Source organism: Cupressus sempervirens, chromosome 1, assembly GCF_028749045.1.
Source record: "Cupressus sempervirens isolate cs-2001-9-10 chromosome 1, ASM2874904v1, whole genome shotgun sequence".
NCBI lineage: Eukaryota > Viridiplantae > Streptophyta > Pinopsida > Cupressales > Cupressaceae > Cupressus > Cupressus sempervirens.
Window position 1 is genome coordinate 10,498,121 of NC_143118.1, and position 25,333 is coordinate 10,523,453.

The following is a 25,333-nucleotide window of genomic DNA, read 5'->3' on the forward strand; positions in this document are numbered from 1 at the left end:
CAGGCTGACTATGAGTACGGCAAGTGTGATGTGTCATTGCTAATGTGTTCAGAGTTTCCTGCGAACGTGGAGGGGTCTACCCAATTTGGCTAGTTGTTGAAGCACCGTGTGGTGTAGCATTGGGCGCTGAGGTGGCTCCTACTATGCACATCGGGGTCTTCTTGAATGTTGCGTGGCAAGATTTCCTGGCAGAGGGTTTGTTGTCAAGATTTCTATTTTTACCGATGGGAAGCTTGAAACCGGCAAGGTTTGCTACACCGATGTCGAAGTTCGTTTGACCGATGACGAGGACTGTTGTAGTCGTGCGGACACTAAAATTTTGTTATGTGTTGCTGGCGAGAGGTTCTCCGATGGAGCAAAGACCGGCGATAGAAGGATGTTTAGTCCCACATCGCTTGTGGGATGGATGTGAGAACTATTTAAAAAACAAAGCACCGGTGTACTTAATCAACGACGAAAGCTGTCGTGAGTTGTTTGGTTTGCTCGTTGGTGGAATGCTATGCCGAAATTTCAGTATTCTCGCCAGATGGTAGAAGCCGGTGTGCTGTAAATTGGAATATTCCCTGTGGGGGCCAAGGTTTCACCACCTAGTTCCTGCAAAAAAAATTCTCTTTGCAGGCCCTACCAGACTAAAAAAATTCCCAAAAAAAAACCCGAAAAATTGCAGAGAAAAATAAATATAGATCTGAAAATAAAGTAAATTACAGATCTAATAGATCATACTAGATTTGCAAATCAAGCCTTCGGGGGCCGATTTGCAAAAATATTTTGCTCAAATTTGACTATTGCCTAATATAGACGTATTTATAGTTGATTTTCGCCGAATCAATGCTCCAAACACAATGGTGAGGTCCGCTTTGGCTCCAGATGCTCCCAATATCTGCGGATACTCCGGATCTGGATCGAGGTGTCCTCAGACAGGTGAAGCAAGATCGATCCCCAATGGCTATGAAATAATGCATCTATGGCTCTGATACCATGTAAGAATTTGGTATAGCTCTGATACCATGGAAGAATTTGCCTTAGGGAAAAATTCACCCAAGACCAAGAAGCAGAATAACTAGCACAAAAGACCAACAAAGTATGATCAGAATAACAATATGATATTCAATTCCATATATAGTACACTAGAGGTGCCTGTATATAAAGGCCTCTATGATGCATCTAGAATGCCTAGGAGTTAGCAACATTATAAGTCTTACCAGGCACATTTCCACCAGGTGTGGATTATCCTCCATTAAGCACAGGAATTAGTGAGATGATGAAAGGATAAGCCTACAAAGGTGTAGCATGTACAATTATGTTGCAGACACCATGTGCTAAAATTATAGTGTGAACAACTGTGTTGTCAACATGAAGACTCAGTTGTTTATGCAAACTCCAATGTTGTAGACACCATGTGCTTAAATAGAGTTGCTTACTCTAGTGTTGTCAACATGACAACTCAAATGAGTACGCAAACTCCTAGGTGTCTAACCTAAGAAATAATAAAATAATGAATTTATCCTAAGTAAATTTAAGTAAAGTGTAAATAATAATTATCTACACTAACATAGCCGACATGATGAAGAGGGCACTAGAACTACAGATGTAGGCCAAATTGAATTAGGAAGCTCGGACGCAACAAGTACATGAGTTGCAAGCACAACTAAACGAGCTCCTGGCACAGAGGAAGTCTACCACACTAGTTGTACAAGGGATGCAACCCTCTACTTCTTAATTAATTTTGAGTCTTGATGTACTTAGTAATTTAAGTTGTCTCTATTTTGTTGTCCAAAGACGATTTTTCTTTTGGGGGTGATGATGTTGTCGGTAAAAACTATATTATCGCCAACAGGTTGAGTTAGTATCCAAAAGGTTGCGTGACAGTTGAGTCACCCCTTCGCGAAGTATATGTACATTATTCGAATGGATCTATGAATCATCATTGTAATAGGAATTACATCTCTGCTTATATAAATAAAGTCTTTGTTTTGTGTTACATTCTAGTCTATTAATGCAATATGTATCTATTTACCGTATATGGTAAACATCAAGTAATTGACTTCTCAAGGACAGTAAGAACTATAGGAAAAGCCACATGGAAATTCTCAGAATTAATTCACAATACCTAAGTTGTGAATTACAATGCACTTCTCAATTTCGAACCCATATACCTCATAAAGCAAACTGAATTCTCAAACCAGTAAACCTTCTCAACCGAGCAATAAAAGCAAATAGACAATTGGATGCCTTTTCCTTCACAATGGGCTCTTATTTATAACCCAAATGGCACTTAGTTTCTTAAACACAACTTCCAATTAAGAAGCTTCACCAAAACAACATCATTTTATAACATATAATAATAATGTGTCATTATAATAATGAAACCTTAATAATTAATTAATTAATATGAACCCGTGCGATAAATAGCCCCATCCAATGCAAGTGATGACCAACTCCCAACACCACCAACTTCACTGCAAATATAGAAACTGCCCAAATTAGACTTACTAAAAATAGTATGTCCACAACAGAGTCCCTAAAGTCTCACTATCAGCTCACAAGGGTCATTATGATGAACTGAATGAATCAACTGCAAAGACTCGCCAAAAATGGGAACTTTACATAAACTCTAAAAGTGAGGGATTGTTTCCTCAAGCCACTATCTCATGAGTTGTTCCAATGATTTACTACCTTTAAAAAATCCTCCATGAACTTGTTTTATGTGAAAAATCAATCTACAAACATCTTACAAGTTCTACAAATGTTCTCACTTCCCAAAACCCTGCTACAACTCCTAAAGACTCACAAGCATAAATAACTTAAGACTTTATGCCCAACTTGTACAAAAACACTAAGGAAACACTAATACTAATGAATGAATTGGAGATTTCAACAGCGGGACTGAAAGAGTTAAAAGAAGGGTCACCAAAGGAAAACCAAGCATTCATCTAACTAAAAATTAAGCTTTTGACACATCTTAATGCCTACAAAACTCTCATACCCTATCTCTATCATTTAATGTGATGTGTTTAACTGAGATTAGAACCATCCTGCACTCAGTCCTCTAAGAGACAGGTTCAACAGTGGTCAAATGAGTGATATGCGTAGGAACTGAGTTGAACGCATCACTGTTGCCTTAGTTTCCATCACATCCGATCAAACTGAGTGCTAAAGTCCTTTGGTACAATTCTTCTTCATCCTCTAACAAATATCATTTGAAACTTTGTTTAGGTAGCTTATAAGAATGATCCATCAAATGTGTTTACCATTGATCCATCAAAACTGCTTATCATTGATCCATTAAAAGTGCATATCATATGTAATCACCTTAAATGAGAACTTTGAGTCAGGATATTTAAGTGACTATATTAAATGATTATAGCAGATCATACCAAGTCAAGTTCAGCAAATTGGGATTCCCAAATCACACAGATGAATTTGACAGGAAAGATTCATGAGTGTTGCTTGTCAAACTCAGCTGATCATGTGGAAAATTAGAAAATCAAATCAACTTCAGAAATAACATAACCACGTTTCACAAAGTTTGAGCAGGGTTATGGTACTAAATTCAAATCAAAACTAAAAAATGTCAATGGCAAGTCTGAGTCTGAACAATATGACAAACATACACATATGAATTTGCAAGATTTAGACACAATGTTTGGCTTTTAGTTAGACTACGTGCTTTTGCTGTCACATTTTTCGATCTCGAATTTATTGCACTATTTTGCACATTCTGTCATATTTGCTTGCATTTCGAACATCTCCAAGGGGAGACCAAAGTTTCTAGTCACGGATAGAAGAAACGATTAGTTTTTAAAGTTCTCTGCAGTAAAGCTGTCCAACATACCCTGACATTCTTACATATACACATATTGTTACATAACTGAGAGGTGGGGTAAATCAGTTATAACCAATTATCCTACAGGCCTTAAAAATGTTTTTTGCCAACTTAAACTTCTTAAACTTTCAGATCATTAACTCGATAAACAGACCTACTGTCATAACTCAAACTGATACAAACTTTGCATCAAACTGTTAACTTTATATACTTTACTATACCGAGTATCAAAGTAATGATCGAGCGTATCCCAAGTTGTAGCATTAAACAGTTAACATGAAATAAACATGCAACACAATAAGCATTCACACATTTTGACACAAGTATTTAATGTGGAAACCTTGTATAGGAAAAAAGTAGCTAGGAATTGGGAACCCAAATATTTTTACTCTTTTGAAGTGAGCTATGTTAGAAGCCAACCTTGTCAAAGATTAAATATATTTTTTATATGACCTTGTCAAAGGATTTACACCAAAGATCATCTAGACCTTATCACTCCCTGACATTTCTAAAGAGTGGCCTACTCTAAATGTAATGGACACACTAGAAATGCCCACAAACTGAACCAATAATCACTCTAGCATTATAAACAAACACCCAATCTGCTTGTAGCTGGCAACGCACCCAATCTGCCTGTTAATGAAGCTGATTGCAATGAATTCCAAAGGCCAAACTCCAAGGGAATGACTTCCAGAATGTCACAAGAGAGGATAGACGCCCTCTAATGCCAAGAACGAATCTGCAACTCACATATCAATTTTATTCTCATATTCAACCCTACCGAATGAAGCCACTAACACTCCCTTTTATTCTTTCTCCAAGGGCCCATTCCACTCACATGAGCAATGTGGGATAAAAGAGGTGCAATATAAAAACATTTTAAAATAATTACTTATGTCTCCCTTAGGCACCCCTTTTGATTTGCACACATTCCCATAAAATTTAATATTTAAGTAACACTTTAATATTTTACAAAAAAAATAATTGTTATTTTAATAATACTTCAGGCATTAATATATATTAGCTATCGAACCCCGAATAGCACGAGTCATAGCTCATCGGAAAGCTCTCACCACGGAGTATCAAATTCAATCACCAAAACTAGCCCCCCCTATGTCCTATTGAGTTACTAAAAATAGTAAGTATGCCTGAAACTAAGTCAATCAACTCTGGTTTGGCCCAAACTGGAGATGACTAGGCCAAAACACTCATCCCTTTATACCCTTTGTTAGCCCTTGGGACCATATAGAACTAGGCTAACGTGCACACACTTTGTCGACTGCTAAAGTGAGGACATTACATTGAGGACTACAAAACATTCAAAAGAATGCTACCATATAGGATTTCAAAAGACTGTTAGGTCCACTCGGTTAAGAGAGTTTTCTACTACAATGGTAATAAAGTAATAGTGTAACCATCTGTTAGGTTTTAGCACTACCTTGCTTGTCCAGATCTCCGATTCACTCAATGTCTTTCTTCTTATCCCTTTCTGGCTGATTCACACACTTTAACTAGGCACATCCTTAGCTTGATCTTTGCAATACTATTTTACTCAATTCACCTTATTTCTTCATTAAGTTGATCAACTCAATCAGCTCAACCAACAACACTAAACAACGTGTTTCGTCCCTTAAATAGAAAACTTTTGTTATTCCTCTAGAATCCTTCAAGTTTTGCCACTTAATCACAATCGTTAGATCTTCATCAAGTTCAAATTCATTGAACCTAGACGCTCGGGAAATATACTTCCACCTTGAACTTTGCACTCCATTTCCAAATTGTTAAATCTTCTCTATCATATCTTCTTTGAATTTCACTAGCCATTGATCTCATAGCTAACTTCATCCTTATCCCTGAAACTTCTCAAGCAATCTTAATTTTCATCATATGTCGGCCTCAAAATAAATCTCGTTTAAACGTGTTCTTGTTGTTCATGCTCAATGAACATTACATCTTGCTCGGTCAATACAAGACTATTAACACTATGATTGCTCGGTTAATGCTATGTATTATTCACTTCTTTGTCAAGTGCTCGGTGACAACTGTAGTAGCTCGGTTAATACTATAATACTTAATTCGCTGACCAAAGTGTATTGCTTATACATGATCTTCAGCACTTAATTGAATCATGTAAAACAATCAAACCAAAATTATACCGTCAGAGTCTAACTAATTCAAGTGCCCATTGAATATAACACACTTATCAGCACTTACATCATCATACTTTCTTCAAATCCTTTGCATCAATCAAACAATATGGCACTCTACTGAATTAGCATAACGTCTAACCAATGAAGGTTTGACATCAATGACAGCATAACAGCTAATATGACTCTTTCACATAAATTAACAGCATTATCAGTTGGGAACAACACATATATACAATCATGTGTGCATACACATAGACACACCCTGTCTATATATGTATGTATATACATAAGCAGATATATATGTACATGTATGTGTGTGTGTTAATGTCATTGATAAATCATCATTTTCTTTCTGTCTATCACAAGTTTATTCAAGACATACTTCTTGTGATGTTCAGAACATTTGAACCCTATTTATATTTACACGTGGAGTTTCTTTCACTGGTCAAACATTCATCATGCAAAAATGGAATACATTACGCATAGAAAATTAGGCAAAACCTTTACATAGGTAAGCGAGCATTTGGGCCTTTACCTCAGAGGAAAACATTTATCATTGTTCTTTAGTCATCAAAGACTAGGCTTGGACACTCAAAGATGTCGGTACTCAGACAAAACACAATATTCATGCCAATTTGTATCCATTTTGTCATCAACTAATCATTGCTTACATGTCAGTCAATGACAGTGGAAGTTTTTCCATCAATGGATTTGTAAGGATGTCATGTCATGGCCTTTCTATTTTATAACCAAATGCCTTTTGCAGAATGTCCCAGGTTGCAGCTATCCTAAAATGAAATAATAGCAAAGTTCAAGATTGATAATAGATGTGTTAAAAGAACAAACACGAAATAAAGAAAGATATGAAGGCAACGTGGCAATGTGCTTGGGAAATACAGCTCAATTTCCATGATGCAATTCCATCATTGTTGAGATAACACTTTTCCCCACCAAGGTAAGGACGGTAACAAAAACTAATTAGATCCATACCAAGATGTGAAATTCTAAGTCAAAGCTAGGTGTGCCTTTTGATGGTTTAATGGCCTAGCCACCTTTTTTCTCATCCCAAATGAGCTGAACCCTAAATGAATTCCAGTCACCTTTTTTCTCCTCCCAAATGAGTTGAACCCTAAATGAGCTCCAATCAAAGTGCATAAGGTAGGTTCACACTTACGGTGGGCTAAACCAGCAATTTACCCACCCAACACATGGAAGTTACATTAGTTAAGTGTGATGCTTGTACGTGTAGTAAAAAATCAACGTCGTAGGCATACATGTCAAAGGATTTTTCCTCAAAAACGTAAACCAAGCATTAGAAACTACACTAATATGTCATTGATTTGTATCTAAAGCAGGAGATTTCAAGTTAAATCAGGGCATTATTGGAAGGCTTTTGCCAACAAATATTTCCACCTACAGCTATAAAAAGTCAGTCATTAGTGATATGCACCAATATAATCTTGTAACATCCTCATTTCAGCAGGTTCATGTAGCATGGCAATGTTAATTCATCACTGCAACCCTCGTGAGCTGACAGTCTGTTTTGAATGTCTCTATTGAGTGAATTGCTATAATTTTGGGTGGTTACTATTGTTAGCAGTGCAGTTGAGGCACTTGGTGATTGGCATCTTTTATGTTTGATTGGGTCATTTAATAGAGCTTCATATCATAAGTTATTTATTGAGGCTATCTTAATAAATGATTTTATCATTCCATTAACATAAATTGACTGTCTATTCTTGAAGGCTCTTAAGTGAAAAATTGTGAAGAAGAAGCTATTTGGCCAGGTCTCAATTTTCATTATAAAATGGCCTCCATGAATAATATGACCCACCATATGTCATTTGCTTTTATCTCTTGTGAATTTGTTGAGGGTTTCATATGATTTTGGTGAGGGCTAGCTCCTCCAATCCTTCAAACTCTGAGCTACTGAAATACATAGCAAATTGTGTTGCTGTATGGCTGAAGCTGAGAGTTGAGGGAGATATCTATTATAATCTTGGGTGTCCAACAGCATTGAATTGTTGTTGTTTTTGCCTAGCTGCCAAAGTGCAGATCAGAATTATTATTGTCTCTTTGGGGCAGTCTTGGCTCACTGTTGGAGTCATCTAATTGGGTCTGAATCCAATCGACTTTACCTTGGAGATTAACGCCATTGCTGGGCTAATTTGAGGGTCATGTTCACTATAGTAGAGTGGAGTGAGTCTCTAACCTGTTGCGAGCCATTTTGGATAACTTGTGATTACTGTACCTGGGCGGGGTTTTGGCATTTTAAGAGTAGTGTACCTCCTCATACTGGCTGCGATTCCAAGTACTGAAGGTGGTGTTTCATATGGCACATAAACCAGGTTTTTAGAATGTCATTGTTCAATAAAAATTGGTCATTGTAATTGCAACTCCTTTAAATTCCAATTTAACTTTAAAGTTGCAAGCATTATTAGTTGTTACATTCATGTTCTTAGTTTAGAATTTATATATATTCTGAAAACAACAAAAAAAAATTGCAAAAACCTTAAAAACGAAAAAACAAAAACATTCTCCAGCATAGCATTAGTGTGAGCCAGCAAGGCTCTTACAGTGGTATCAAAGTGGTTTTCTGCTAGCCTACAGGGAACTGGGATTCGGCATGGCACAGAGATTCATATTTGGTATGCCCTACTCCCTCAAAGGTTGCAATTCTCCACCTGGTAATGGAGAACTTGAGATCCAATTTCGCAGCATGGGTGACAGGTGTTGGTGGTGTTACTGGTTTTGGACGTTTTGGTGGTATAGGCTACAGGGATGTTGCCATTGGCTCAGATTTTGACAGGGAGGCCAGGGAGACTCTGAGAGACCTTGCACATGGTCAGCACCATGTTGTTAATGTGTTGCATCAGTTGTCTGTTACAACGCATTGCACTCCCCAAAGGTCGGAGTAGGGAGAGAGGTACTGGGAGCAATACTGTCAATTCACAAAAGTCTAGAGATGATGACAGGTCTAGAGTTGAAAACAGCGTTCAACTTGAGGACAAGATTAGAGTTGATGACAGGATTGACAGGACTAAACATACAGGTGTTCATGATAGGTCGTAGCGGCCTACTTTACCGGAGGTTGACATGGCTAGTACTGAGACTAAGGCCATGCCATTTGTTGATGATATTGTTGCTCGCTATGCTGATTGGGATGCTCTCTTGCAAGCCATCAGGCAAATCTAAACTTTGATAGATTTCTTATGCAGAAGCGGGAGCACACTAGAGGTAAGCTTGCTCTTGGGAGACAGAGGCCTACACAGATTGAATTGAGAGAAACAACCAGCAAGATGACCTTGACACACTTCGATAACAGTGGCAAGGTTATATCGCAAGATTGGGTTCATAAGCTTGATCCCATGACTAAGGATATGACATCCCACTTTGGGCTACATTTGAACGGAGTAGCTCATGACTGGTGGTACCATGGGCTAGTATCATTGCACCATGATCAAATAGCTTCCAATCAGGTATTTGTTGACAAGTTGGTACAGCAGTTCGATAGGAAGGACCCTGAGACTTACTTCAGAAAGGTGACATAATTGAGAAAAATAGGTGGCGTTGAGGCCTTTATCAGTGAGTTTTAGTGGCTATTTGTGATGGTCTATGATATTTATGAGAGGAAAAGGGACATGGTTTTCATTGAGGGTTTAGTTGAGCTACTTAGAGGTGGGTTAAGTCCTCGAATCTACCTAATTTGTAGGAGGCAATGAAGAAAGCAAGGAAACTTGATTCATCTACTCAACAAAGCGATTTTGCTTCAAAACCTACTACTTCACCATATGATAGGCAGCCCCTAAAAAAGATGATAGAGTTGATTCTAAGCTTCCTATGGCAGCACTTATAGATAAGGAGACCATGAATGATCTAAGGAGGAGAATACTATTTTTATTGTAGAGAGCTTTGTGATGAAAGACATGTTTTCCCTATGAGGCCTAAGGGTAAAAATGAGATGATGGAGTAGACAGTTCTGATTTTCCTGGACAACCAGCTGATTATGAGCAGGAGACACATGAGCCTTCGGGTGATGGTCATGAGCTGATAGATGATTCTAACCTCAAGGTATTTTGTCTTTCTAGCATGAGAAAGGAAGGTGCTTTCAGGATGCATGGACACTCAGCATTACAGTGCATTATGCTCTCTTTGATACAGATGCTACACAATTTTATTCATTTGCGTTTGGTTGCCAAGAGAGGGATCAAGACAGAAGACTTTGAGGGACTTTATGAGCTTCCTATGAAGCTAAATAATTTTCCTTTCAAAGCAGATTTTTATGTCGTAGACATGGGCAGCACTGATGTGGTACTTGCCATAAGTTGGTTGCGTACCATTGAAGACATTTATACCAGCACTATACAGATGGAGATGAGATCCACTAAGAATGGTAAAAATCATGTATCTAAGGCCAAAAGGAATAGTAATCTGAACTTGATTTCTTTGAGGCACATGCAACATCTTGTACCACATAATGATATAGTTGATTGGGCTGCAAAGTGTAGGATGTTGCCTACATTAGATGGGATAGATAAGAAGCCTACCACCCAAATATTCAGCAGCTTAGAACTAAACACTCTAAAGTGTTTAGTGACATACCACCTAGCAGGCCACTTGATAAAGGCATAGAGCACATTATTAAGCTAGAGAAGGGCACTAAGCCCATTATAGTTACTCCTTACCGACAACCTAAGCAGCTTACAAATGAGCTAGAGAAAACTATACAAGAGTTGCTCGCTATTACACATATTAGGTTAAGTAAGTCTCCTTTAGCTTCATCAGTTGTTTTGGTAACTAAAAAGGATGGGACACTCAAAATGTGCATAGACTAACGAATGCTGAACAGAGAGACTATAAAGAAACGGTATCCTATCCCATGGATTGATGAGCTTATTGATGAGTTGCATGGGGCATGTTATTTCTCCAAGATTAACTTGAGATCAAGGTATCATCATATCAGAGTCAACGAGTGGGACATGGAGAAGATAACAATCAATGGTCATTGTTACCATTTTGAGTTTCTAGTGATGCCCTTTGTCTTGACTAATGCACACCCACCCCCCCCCCCCACCAAAACATTCCAGCCTACCATAAACAGAGTCTTCCACATAACCAACTGCAGAGATTTGTTCTAGTATTTTTTGATGATATACTTGTTTATAGTAAGACTTGGGATGGTCATGTAGCAAATTTGGATACAGTGTTGGACATTCTTGATAGGGCTTCCTTGTACGTCGAGTTCAAATGTGCATTAGGCATGACTAAGTTGTTATATCTTGGACATATCATCAATAAAAGAGGAGTTTGCATGGACCCTGATAAGGTTCATGCTATTTTTGGATTTGTCTACATCAGAAAACCTGACAATTTAGAGTTTTCATTGGGTTGTGTGCATTCTGCCGCAGAGTTGTGGCAAGGTTCTCTTGACACACAGTTGCCCTTACTAATTTTCCCATTAGGGTGCTTTTGAGTGGACTCCTCATGCACAAGAGTGTTTTGAGAAGTTCAAAGAGATTATGACATCATGCCTAGTCTTAGCATTGTCAGATTTCACGAGGTCATTTGAGTTGCATTGTGACACTTTAGTTGAGGGCATTGGTATCGTTCTTTCCCAGGATCACAATCCCATTGCATTTAAGAGTTGGAAGCTCAAGGGTCCTGAGAGATCATTTACTATATATGACAAGGAGATGTTGCATATTATGCATGTCTTGGTCAAATTCAGGCACTACTTAGTTGGCAGCAAATTTTATATCAAAACAGATCACAATAGCCTAAAGCATTTCCTTGGGCAGTGGGATCTAAATGAGAGGCAACTGAAGTGGGTCAGCAAGTTATAGTCTTATGATTTTTGATATTTCCTACATTAAGGGTACTCATAATGTAGCAGTTGATGCCAACTTACAGAGACCCCACTTATGTGTGATTACAGAGATAGCTAAGGATTGGAGACACTTGATCATTTCAAAGTATGCCACAAACTAGTGGGCAACTAGCATTGTTGATGGTAGCATGCAAGACAGCAATTATATCCTTGCAAATGAGGTGTTCTTTAGTCCCGGGATTAGGTGTCAGACAAATTATACTATGGGCCTTTCTTAGTTCTCCGTTGGCTAGAGATTCTAGGTTCTTTGAGAACTATAGACGGATCTAAAGAGGTTCACATGGAAGGACTTGAAGTCAAATATGCAACATTCTGTTAAAAAGTGCTCAGTTTGTCAGCATAACAAATAGGAGCATACCTATCCAGCAAGGTTGTTGCAGCCACTTCTCATTCCTAAGTGGAAGTGTGAATGTTTGTATATGGACTTCATCATGGGCTTGTCAAAAGCCCAAGGGATTAATTGCATTTATGTGGTGGTGGATCACCTCACCAAATATGCTCACTTCTTTCTCATCACAACCACTTTTCCAGCCGTACAAATTGCAGATTTGTTTTTCCAAGAGGTGTTCAAACTGCACAATCTACCCTGAAGCATTGTAACTATGATAGTCGTTTCATGAGCCATTTCTGGCAGTTGTTCAAATTACGTGGAACAAAGTTAACTCTGAGTACCAAGTACCACCCCCACACTGATGGCCAAACTGAGATTGTTAATAAGTGGGTGGAAGGCTATCTACAGAATTATGTATCAGCTCAACAGCAGGATTGGGTGAAGAGGATATACCTACATGAGTACTATTATAATTCCACTCACCACATGTCTATTTAAATGTCCCCATTTAGAGCTTTGTACAAGCATGATCCCATGGGCTTCATGAACTTAGTATGCAGTCACAATAGGGTACCCAGTGCAAGAGATTTGCTAAAGGATAGCCTGGATATCATGAGTACACTAAGGGACAATATTTAGAGAGCACAAGATCATCAAAAGCAGTATGTTGATCAAAAGACTGCTTGTTCGTTTTAGGTGGGCAATATGGTCTATTTGATGCTACAACCTTACAGGCAATCTTCCATCAAGAAGAGTAGAGAAAACAAGCTCAAGCCCCGCTATTATGTTCATTTATGCATGGTGAGACGCGTGAGTGAGGTTGCTTATAAGTTGGATTCGACAACCTTATAGGCAATCTTCCATTAGGAAGAGTGGAGCAAACAAGCTCAAGCCCTGCTATTATGTTCACTTCTACATGGTGAGACACGTGAGTGATGTTGCTTATAGTTGGATTTGCCAGTGATCAACAAAGTTCATAATGTCTTCCATGTATCGCACCACATGAAGACATTAGGCGAACATGTTGTCCCATCTTCTACTTTACTCCCACTAGATGATAAGGGGCAAGTTTAAGTCAATCCTTGAGGTTATTTAGGATACTAGGGAGAGGCATTTGCCCCAATGGATCATCAAAGAGTTTCAAGTGAAGTGGCAAGGTCTTTTAGATGAGGATGCCACTTAGGAGCCTAAGGATATTCTTTAGCACCCCAAACTGTGATTGCTTGGGGACAAACAATCTTTGGGAGGGAGGATTGCAATGTCCTCATTTTAAAAGGTTCTTGTAGCTTGGCAATATCAATTTATCATCATGACCGTTGTGAGATGACAATCTATTTTAAGGGTGTCTGTTGAGTGACTTGCTATTTATAGTAAGTCAATTCAGGGCGGTTACTATTTTTAGTAGTGTAGTTGAGGCACCTAATGATTAGATCTTCAATGTTTGATTGGGTCATTTAATGGAGCTTCATATTATAATCAATGTTCCACATGATGCATCTCCTATGATTTTGGGGTTGTACCCATCTCGAAGACAAAACGGCGATGTGGGGACAGAATTTTGTCATCCCCAAAGCTGTCCCCTTTTTGCCAAATTCAGAAACATCCCTGAAACAGCCATTTTTTGGCAAGAAGCTTAGGGATGACCAGCAGTACCAAGGACGGTTTTGTCGTCCCCTTTTTTCCAGCCAATCAGATAAAGGCAAAACACCCCCAAAATAACAATTTTTTTAAAATTTTTATTGTTCACGCGGGCCCCTAGTTGCCTTAAAGATATAATAAAATTATGCAAAACATATTTGATCCATTAAAACACTAAAACACTAACTCCACTACTTATTTTTAGATTTGACATACTTGCTAAGCAAAAAAGATTGCGTTTAGTATTTACTTACTATTTTAGTTGGACTTTTCTTTATTTCATTATGATTCCATGCATGATACTTGAAGCCTTTAGGCATTTTGAATTTTGCTAAATATGTATGCAATATTGTTAGAATGGAAGTACTTAGTATTTGTCATTTGATAATTTTCCATGTATTGATCTTCTAAAATGTCTATGGTGAATGGTTTATCAATATTCTGATATGCATATTGGAATTCTGCCCCTATATTAAAACATCCCCTATGTTTTCAACTGTCGTCCCCTAAGGTCCCATCCCCTAAATTTTGGGATTAACCCCTACCCATACCGGAAACACGTCCCCGTCCCCTAAAACATCTCCGTCCCAGAAACTCCATGCAGCATAGATTATAATTTATTTATTGAGACATTCTTAATAAATGACTTTGTCTTAAGAAACTATTGGGCAATTTGGTGTATTTGAGAAGCCAAGTCTAATTTTTGGTTATAAAATGGCCTCCATCAGTAATTTGACCCATTCCATGTCATTTACTTTTATCTCTTGTCAAGATTTTGAGGGTTTGACTGGATTTCAGTTGCATTTCTCAATTCTGATCATCAATCAATTGTAGCTGTTGTATGGCAATTGCATAACGGTTAAGTCTGAAAAGTGGTGTCCAAGTTTGAGGGCTACATTCACTGCTATTGAATTATTATCATTTTTACCTAGCCGCTGAAGTGCAGATTGGGACTGTTATTGTCTTTTTGGGGCAGTGTTGGCTCACTGTTGGAACCATCTAATTGGATCTGAATTCCAATCAATTTTACCTTGGAGATTAATGCCATTGCTGGGCAAATTTGCAGGCTCTGTTCATTGAGGTTGAGTGGCATGACTTTATTAGCTGCTGCAGGCCATTTTGGATAACTTGTGATCACTGTACCTGGGCGGCAGTTTGGCATTTTAAGGGCACTGTACTTCCTCATACTAGCAGTGATTGCAAGTACTGAAGGTGGCATTTCATATTGCACAAAACCAGCTTCTTAGAATTTCATTGCTTGATAAAAATTGGTCATTGTAATTGCAACTCCTTTACATTGCATTTTAACTTCAAAGTTGCAAGCATTATTAGTTGTTACATTTCATGTTCTTAGTTTACCATTTATATATACTCTGAAAAAAACAAAACAACAACTTTATTGCAAAAAGAAAAAAATCGCAAAAGAACGAAAAACATTTCCAGCATAGTATTAGTGTGAGCCAGCAGGGCTCTTACAAATGTCCCTTGCGAAATCTCTCAATGCTTATTAAGGTGAGACGAGATCACATGTCTAATGCTGATCTAACTATGGTTAGAGGACTTATATATGATCTGATAAAAATCAGACTTATGTCAATAGCCATCTCTTGTAAGATTATTGTTATTATTCTTGGATTACATTGATCAAATATCAATTCTGTATTAATCTCACATTTATATGCCGATTGCTTATCTAATCTTTATCATCATATGCTGAAAGATCTTTAAAAGTATTGTAACTTCCTATTTTGTTCATCTTGCAAATATCACACATCGTCATTAATAAGGAAATGTCACCTGTAAGAACCCTTGTCTAGATTTTCTCTTATCTATCTTCTGAATCTCTGTAAAACATGATCTCTTTTCCCTTGTGCAATTAATCAAAATTATAGATTCACTGTTTCTGTTTTCAGAATGGTAAAAGGGAGACATTTTCAATTTTTGGCTTGTACAGATCAATTACAGAGATAAGAATGAAAATTGTTGAAGAACCCCTTCTAGAACACACAAATTGATCACCAAAATTGTATTTTCAAAATATTTCTATACATAAATTTGTCAAACAGTTTGCATCCATTCATAAAATTCAATTTACAAATGTGATGGGCTGATTCTTGTAAATTTTAAGGTGAGATATATAGAGCCATATACTAACTGAACACTTATATTCACTGTTTTCTTAACTGTGCATGAATAGTATATTCCCAACAAATTCATACAGATAATTTCAAGACTTGATATTTCTAACCTTATTACTAAAGGTGATTTCTCTCTGGGAATCACTACGCACTCCTAAAGTGGCAAGTTGGGAGATGAGATTCATGGGGGTTTCATTTGTAAATGTGTCCTTATTTTAGGCCTAAAACAATCACAAATGTCTAGATGAGGGGTTTGGTCCAAAACACCTAGTAGTGACCTTTTAGTCTATTGAAGAGGAGCCAAATGGGTGTCAAAATAAGCAATTTGTTTTAAAGATCCTTTTGAAAGTTTTTGAGAAAAGAATTAAAATCAGTTGTTGGAGGCCTAATTAGGCTAGTAGGCCTAATGGGCAAGGGTTGTTGAGTTGGCCTTGGAGATAGGCATTTGAGGCCTTGGAAAATGATTATTAGGTTGGATTGGTCAAGTCAAGACCCTTAGAATCCTTGTGTGTGATTGAGAACGTTGGACACTTGGTTCCGGCTACTTAAGCGTTGAGGATATACTAGGAGCATTTAGGAAAGTACAACATTTGTGCATTTTGTCATTGAATCCAATCAAGCCCCAGATTGCTCTGCATCATACCTCATGTAATCTATTCGAGCTAAAAAAAAATCTATAAATGAAACCGTTGTTGTTTGAAGCTTTTGTAAATTATAAAAGTGGGGTGATCTTAATTTTCAAAAAACATTAGAAACAAATGTATGCATTTTGAATACAATATTTTGGTAGCATGAAATAAATTTGTAGTGTAAGATAACAACCAACATAAGACAGTTGTTACACTGGATAGTTTTACCCATATTTTCTAGGGTATGTTATAATTATTTGAGCCTCTCTATGAATTCAAATAGCATTGGTGTGCATAAATGCATTATAGTTAATAGTTAATGATATAATATAATAGTCTCTCTCATAGTAAAGAAAATCGCCGGAATTGCCGGTTCATGCCTCCCGATTTTTTTGGAGCTAGTGAATCAGATCACCGATTTTTTGTCATGAATCGCATGAATCGGCCGCACGGGTAGCCAAAAAGTGAAGTCATTTTTTAATAATAACACGTGTTTTTTTTAAAATAATTTTTTTCGTCTTTCCTCTTTGTTTTAAACCTAAAGGGCCTTCTAATTGTTTACCATGAGTAGAAGAGAGGAAAAGTGGTAGAGAAGATAAGAAAAGAAAAACCACAGGCTTACAAACAGAGAGAAGGAAAAGCACCAAAGAGATCGAAAGTGCATATGGGGAGGCCATAAAATTGCATTGGAGTATTAAGGAATCAATAGCAACACTCCTCAACTCATTTGCAAGAGGTAAGTGTTGAGTTTTTTTTGCATGTTAGTGTATTATTCATTTTTTGTTAAATTTTTTAGTTTTCACTTGCAAATCTTGAATGTTTTTTAGTTTTACTAAATTGTAAAGTAGGCTTTGCTGTTTTGTTTATTAGTTTGAAACTTTGAGGTTTTACTTGAATTTTCTTATTGCAGCAGCCTTAACTTTCATTTTATACAATGGATAAAAAAGATGAATGTTGGAAATATACCGAAGACTTTCCTAGAAGATCAAAATTTCAAACAAAATGTATGTTTTGTAAAGATATAAATTCTGGTGGTATTTATAGATTCAAATACCACATTGCTGCTATACCTAGACATGATATTACAATTCGCACTCAACAAATTGTTGAGGCAAAATGTACTTGTTTAGTGGCATTAGAAAAATATGAACAAGAGAAATTAAATAAGAAAAAGCAACTTGGAGGGTTAAGAGCTATTGGCTCCCATGCTCCCATAGCCGCAAGTACATCCGCATCCCTAGTTTGTGTTGGAGAGGGTTCTTCCGGGCCTCCTTTTCGTCCTAGTTCTAGTGCTCATACTAGTATTGATGCTAGTACTAGTCGTTCTTAAACAGAGATTGAGTCCAACCTACCGCAGCCTAGACTATGGAAGAACAGATTGGATAGTTACTTTGTGCCCCACACTACTCCTGGCTCACAAGCTGAGCTTGAGGGCATGGATTTGAACAAGGAGATTCATGATCCTACGAGAAAAGAAATTTCCAAAATTTGGTACATTTGCAACATTCCATTTATTGCAGCCAGGTAATTGATTCGATTTTATTTGTTTTCTGTAAGGTTAAAGTAAAATTTTAATTATATCTACTTGTTTTATGAATCATAGATTCACTTTACAAGCTTGCATAATGATTTGTCGTCTAAATTTCTAATCATAATCTATTTGTAACAGGACTCCTTATTGGCAAAACATGATAGATACAGTTGTTATTTGTAGCCCGGGGTTTAAAGCCCCAACTGAGGCTGAGTTGAGTGGAAACCTCTTATAGATGAACTAGTAGAGGATATAAAAGTTGAGCTTGAGAATCACCGAAAGGAGTGAATCGAAAAGGATTGCACCATCATGACAGATGGTTGGACGGATAGGAGGAATAGAACACTCCTCAATTTTCTTATTTTTTGTGGAGGTGATTAATCATTGTACTTTCCTACATACATTGTGAATTGTGAATCGTGATTGAGTAATTCAAATTTTGATTTGTTGATTGCTAATTTGTTGATGATCCATGATAATCCAATGTTTTGTAGGATATACCATGTCTCTCAAATCCATTAATGCTTCCACTCATATCAAAAACGCCACATACTTATGTGAGTTTATTGAGGAAGTCATAGCAAAGGTGGGGAAACAAAATGTGGTGCAAGTGGTGATGGATAATGCAGCAAGTTTTGTTGTTGCAGGTAAACTTTTAACTTTTCAAGTTTTGAAAATAAATTTATTTGAACTTCGAACTTTTTCTAATTCTAAGTTTCCTATATATGTTTGAATTTCTAATTAATTTAAAATTGTTGTAGGTAAACTTTTGATGGAGAGGCACCCCACCATATTTTGGTCTCCTTGTGCGGCACATTGCCTTGACCTCATGTTGGAGGAAATTGACAAGCTTGAGTGGGTCAAATCATGTGTAAAAAAGGCAAAAAATATATGCAAGTTTATCTACAATCATTAATTCATCCTTAGCACAATGAAGGACTACACAAGAGGCAGGGAGTTAGCTCGTCCAGGCATCACAAGGTTTGCCTTGAATTTCATCACATTGCAGTCCTTGTTGACATCAAAGGCAAAATTGAGGAGCATGTTTGTTGGGCGACAGTGGATTACATATCCCTATGCTACGACCACTGCAGGAGTAGATGTGGTGAATTGCATCTTTGATGAGGGTAGTTTTTGGAAACATGCTAAAGAAATCCTTCAAGTAAATTTCTTACAATTTAAAATTTAGTCTTTACTATTTAATATTTATTATTTAATTCTTTAATGATCTAGTTTTACTTTTAGTTTTATATTTAAGTTTTGACTCAAATATTTGTTTACATTATATGCAGGTCAATGAGCCCCTTATCTCTCCTACGAACTGCTGATGGGGAGAAGCCCTCTATGGGCTACATATATGAGGGCATGGATAGGGCCAAGGAGGTCATTAGAGCCCAATATGCAGGAGTGTAGGTGTAGTATGCCCCTATAGGAGATGGCAGAATCAGCTCCACCGACCCATCCGTGCAGCAGCTTATTATCTGAATCCGGCATTCCGTTTCTGTCCTAACTTCGAGGCAGATGAGGAGGTTCTCACCGGCCTATATACAATGATCTAGAGGTTGAGTAGTGATGATGATAGCGCAACTGCAACCATTGAGCTAGACAAATTCAATAATAAAGAGGACCCAATTTTCTCTGGTAAGATGCCCATAGATGCTCGGACAACAATACAGCCATGTCAAAATAATATATTCTTGAATCTTAAGTTTATGGCTTATAAGTTGTGCATTTTAATTTTTTATTTTGTAATTTTAAAGTTGTAAATGAGACTAATTGTTTTTGTTTTCCCTTATTTCTGATAGATGGTGGCAAATGTTTGGGCCCACAACCCCAAAACTTCAAAAAATTGTCATCAGTATTCCGAGTCAGCCAAGCAACTCTTCTAGATGTGAACGCAGTTGGTTCATGTTCGAGCATATCCACTCGAAGAGGAGAAATAGGTTGTTTGTGTAGAAGTTAAATGATCTTGTCTTTGTTCATTACAACCTTTGTCTTGGATCAAACAACTTTTGGGCGCCGACTCCTCTCCGATCATTCTAGAAGAGATTGACCGAGAATCAGAGTGGCTCACTGAGAGTGTGAATCCAATCTTCACTGAGGAAGACCCTGAGTGGGTTGACAAGGTAGATAGAGAAGGTGAGGCTGTGGCCATGGCAGAGGAGGTAGCTAGAACACATTCAGGCACTGGAAGACACACATGCGTACACACAAACACAGGCCCTAGTGATCTTGTTCATGAGCCCATCTTACATGTAGGGGCTATGGCTCAGCAGTCCTCTAGGACCTACCTTAGACGCCTTTCTAGAAGGAAAACAGGATACTTAGAGGCTGAGGCTGAGGCTGCAGCCAAGCTTGAGGATGATGATGAAGCTTTGAGTTAGAACCCTTTTTTTCCATTTTGTTTACAGATACTAATAGACATACGTTTCATGGATCTTCACCTTAGATTGTTTCATACATTTATGATTTGATGTCTTATGGATATTCATTTTACATACATTCTATGATGTGAGTCATTATGATCCTGTGATTTCTATTTACTTCAGCTATAGCCTACAATTTCCATTTTATGCCTAACGAGTTACATATGTGATGGATTTATTATTTATGTTTCATGTTTATGTATGTTAACTTCTATTTGATGATGTTATAGTGTGTTTAAGTTATATTCAGTAAAAGGTGCATGAAATACGTTTTAAATTGTTAAAATCCATAAATTTCAAGGGTTTTTTAATTTGTCAATTCATGGCCAATTCGCGATTTGATTTGGCCTTGCTGATTTCGACTCTCTCTCTCTCTCTCTCTCTCTCTCTCTCTCTCTCTCGTGCCTAGAAAACAAACTATTCATTAAATGTTATAAAAATTCTTGCAAAGATTTAACCAAAAAAAAGCAAGCAAATTGTATATAAATAACTTTTTTCTTAATTATATTTGTTTTATTTTTTTTTTATTTAAATTAAATTAATATTATGCTTTATTTCATAAGAATAAAAAAATATAATCATATATTTTAGTATATGCTTTTTTTATGATTCACTATAAATCAATAGAAATATGTGTTTTATAGGTGATATTTTTATTGATTTATAGTAAATCATTAAAAAATTCATATAGCATCATATCATTTTTATATAAAATAAATAATTGTATTTTATATTCTTAAATAAAATAAAGCATATATATTCTTAGGAAAATAAAGCATAATATAAATTTTATATAGAATAAATATATAACTAAATAAAACATAAATAATAATATTTTCAACAAAGATAATAAAATGGATACTACATAAGACCGGCTAAATGCAGGCATAATCAAAATCATATGCATCTTCTATATGTTCATCCACAGAATTTGTCTAATTTTTTCTTGTAAAATTTTAATCAAATGTGCTAAAAACAAATTATAACTTCTACATATGATGTTTAAAACTTCAAAACTTCAAAGGCTTACTTAGTGAAGTTGAGGTACAAACTGCTATACTTGAAACAATGGAATTATGGTACATAAACAACCTTTTTATTATTGAAATATATAATGTTTAAAATTTTACTTTTCTATTACCTTTGTCTGGAAAATATGACAACTTATTAACTTTTTTTCATCAGTATGTCACACAAAACACCTAAGCCCATGAAGGGACTCAATTCAATCATCAACAAACAAAATTCATGTCGATTGATAGCCCCATTACAGTTCAGATCCACTTCCTGCACCATTCCCTGGAGTTCTGAATATGTCAAAGAATCAAACCCCTAAAACATACAAACTTTTTCTCACTCTCCAAAGTTATCACGCCCAATTCGGAATCTGTTAGAAGTCAAAACCCACTACATAATTCCGCCCTAAAATTCTGTACACCAATTTCTCCGCCATTGTTGGCAAAAAATCCCGGAACTCCACCATTGGAAATTCCTAGTTGAAGTGCTGAATCAAAACTTTAGACTGTTAAGTGAATTATCCAAGCAGAATTCAAATGCAAAGTGCTTGAAATAATGGGGAATTTTATAGCTTGGGCACTGCTAGCTTGCTGAGAAATTGCGGGTTGTAATATATGAGAAATTGAGAGGAGAAAATGCAAGTCCATCACTAGATGGTTAAATGGGTTTCTAAAACTGGTCATTTGCAGACAATTTCCAACTTGCTCACGAGCTCAGAGTGCTTGATGAGGATCATATATGACAGGCATCATGAGATTTTCTAAAAAGCACTAGACTGTTATCGTGATCTGATATTTGTGCTTCCCAGAATAGACCGAATGCGTGGCATGACTGATAGTAACTTCTTGTTTACTGCCACCAGTCCTGAATTTTCAAATAACACATGGTCGTTTGACCCATTCTAGTTGTAGTTTTCTTTCTACAGAAGCCTTCCAGAAAACATTGTTTAGCTGAATTTCTTTGATAGCCACCATTTATCCAATTTTCCGAATGAGGAATTGAAATATGTCGGGAGGTTTTGCCAATAAATATGATTGGCAATCTCCTCTTTCACATAAATGATGGAGAAAGCACCTGCAATGCCTGCCTTAACAGCTTTTTGACAGTTAAAACTTTACTGAGTTACTCATCATCCAAACACTTGAATATGAAGGAGGTTCATTCTGCTCTTGGAGACAAATTTTTGAGTTGAATAAATATTAATTGATGCTATCAAAGGTTTCTTGTCAGACTTAATATATATGATTTTTTCATATTTTGGTTGGTGATCTAATATGTCTTTGAAAAGGTGCATTTTGATTCCAGTTCTCCATTCTGTTTGGAACACTTGGACCGTGTAAGTTTACCCATGTGGAACATCTTTCACTCTAATCAAACATTAAAAAAATCTACAGAAAAATTGAAGACATATAAATACATTGACCGAATCTCTATTAACAGTGTATGAAATAAAACCAAGGCGTATCTTTATTCTTTTTTAAAATGTATCTCATACTAGTCCAAAAAGTCTATTTGATTTACACTAAGTGATCATTCCTCAGCACAGTGAAATCTCTCCCCACATGAGCCAGTAAACAAACACCTAGGCCTTCAATTCAGTAGATAAACCATTCCCATTCCCATAAAACCACTCGAGTTTATTTTGCACCCAAATAAAAAACCTCATCTTAAAAGGTGAATCCTCTAAAAGACTTGTGCCTTTTTATCTTCTCTTAGCTTATAGGATTAACCAATTTTCATAGCATGGTTAAATATCTTTATCTCATCATTTATTTTTATTTATTTTTCTTCTCGTACATTTTCAAACACCAGCCTTTCTTTGTTTTATTGTTCTTGACTTTTCATTTCATTCCACAGAATAGCATTTGTGTTTCTTAGTAATACCTTACATTTAGTAATACCTTCATTTATTTTCAAAAACCTTGCAAGCTTCCTCCAAACTGTAAACTTTGTAAGCCTTGCAAGCTTCATCTGATAATAAGAACCTTTAACTTGCAAGCTTGATCTGATAATAAGAACCTTTAACTAACATAAATACCGCCATTGTTATTTCAAGTGGTACTTTCCAAGTATCATATATTTATGGAACGTAAAACATACCAGTGGTAGCAGTTATTCCTTAAACCAATCAATTTTGAATTTTTGACAATCATTTTTTTCATTTTTCAAATGATCTTTGACAGTATTTTTTGTTCCGATTCAAAAGAGTGCTTATTCAATTCCACACTAAAGCTACCAACGTGAATCATTGACTTTCTTGGTTAACATAGAAATTATGATTTTAGAAAAAAAGGAACCAGGATTTGCTTACGATACTGAAGTAATGATTGAACTGCTTGCAACAATGAAGGACAGACTTCCTTAACAGGCAAAACTTCCTGCAAAATGTTCAGCAGAAATTTAAAATGAAATTGTTAAATGATACAAATGCTTCCATAATACAGAACAACGTGGCAGTTTATAAAGAAAATGAAAATAAAACCAAATCGGCATACTTGAACACTTCTTGCATCACTTTGGAAACCTGAAATTAGCATTCGCTGTAAAGTTTTCAAGCATAGTAGCCATCTCTCACATGTCAATTGTAGAGCTTGCTGGCGTTCAAATGAAAAAACAGTTCCAACAGGAGATTGAACAAACATAGAAAACTCATGGAGAATAGTTTGCATATCACTGCGCCAATGATGCCACGTATAATCAAAAAGCTGAGAAGTGATCTACAGACCAAAGTTGAAAACCAATGAGAACAATTACCATAGTGTAATATACAAAACTCACATTCAAGGTTGTTTAAAACTAATTCCCATCATAAGAAAGCAACATAATTAACATAAATAAAATAAAAGATAAATGACATCATGCATGACTTCAAAGAGACACAATAATTAACCTCAAACTGTTCTTTTCATCAAAATAAAAGTTTTCTTGTTAATTTGTATGCAAGAACTATCCTACTCTACATAGCATTGTCCAAGAGAGTACCATACCAGCGAAACAAGTATTCTAAAACTTGATTTGGACTGGTAACTATAGCAGGTGATATGTTATCCAAAAATAGTTTGCATATCACCTTTAATGAGATGGTGCACAGAATCTGAAAGCTATAGAAACAAATTGTAATTACCAAATTCATAGGTGACTCCATGAACCCAGAACACATATCTTGGGTCCTCCAAGGTATCAATTGTAATTTTCATGAACATGGATTTCAGGGAGTCGCTGGTTCATGAAAAGTCTAATCTCTTCATTAGGATTTGGTCACTGGCTGTCTACTCAACTGGAGAGATTTCAAGCACACATACTGTTTGGATCAAGCTTCCTCTTATTCTAAATGAAAACCGGTTAGAATCTCTCCTTGAGAAAATAGAAAATGTCATGGGAGACTATATCATAGCCTTCAAGTTCACCAAGCACTTAACTCCTTAGTTATTGGCCTATTAAACTAGACATATTAGCTACCACCAAATTAACAAGAAAAACCCAATTCAATTTTGGAATTATGCGATCACCCACCAAAGCTTCAAACAAAAATGTGGAAAAATGATGGCATAAATCTACTCCATTCCACACCATGAAACATAAATTTCAGAACAATTTTTGTGGAAAAATGATGGCATAAATCTACTCCATTTCACACCATGAAACGTAAATTTCAGAACAATTTAAGTCATCAGGCTAAAAATGGACGCATGCTATCAGAAAGTTGGCAAATTCTTTTTTCAAACAACATATACAATGGAGAAGTTAGAAGGAAAAATAG

The 25,333-nt window shown here is 36.5% G+C and overlaps 1 protein-coding gene across 2 annotated transcripts in view; it reads right to left on the reverse strand.

Moving 5' to 3' along the window:
- Nucleotides 1–25,333, reverse strand: part of LOC149575899 (ARM repeat superfamily protein) — a 307,256-nt gene that overhangs the window by 218,349 nt on the left and 63,574 nt on the right. For both annotated transcript variants that reach the window (XM_089815908.1, XM_089815910.1), the window contains exons 7-8: nucleotides 24,069–24,290; nucleotides 23,885–23,951 (exon numbers count right to left, since the gene is read on the reverse strand). In XM_089815908.1, coding sequence (XP_089672034.1) covers nucleotides 23,885–23,951; nucleotides 24,069–24,290 — 289 coding nt within the window. The remainder of the gene's footprint in view (nucleotides 1–23,884; nucleotides 23,952–24,068; nucleotides 24,291–25,333) is intronic.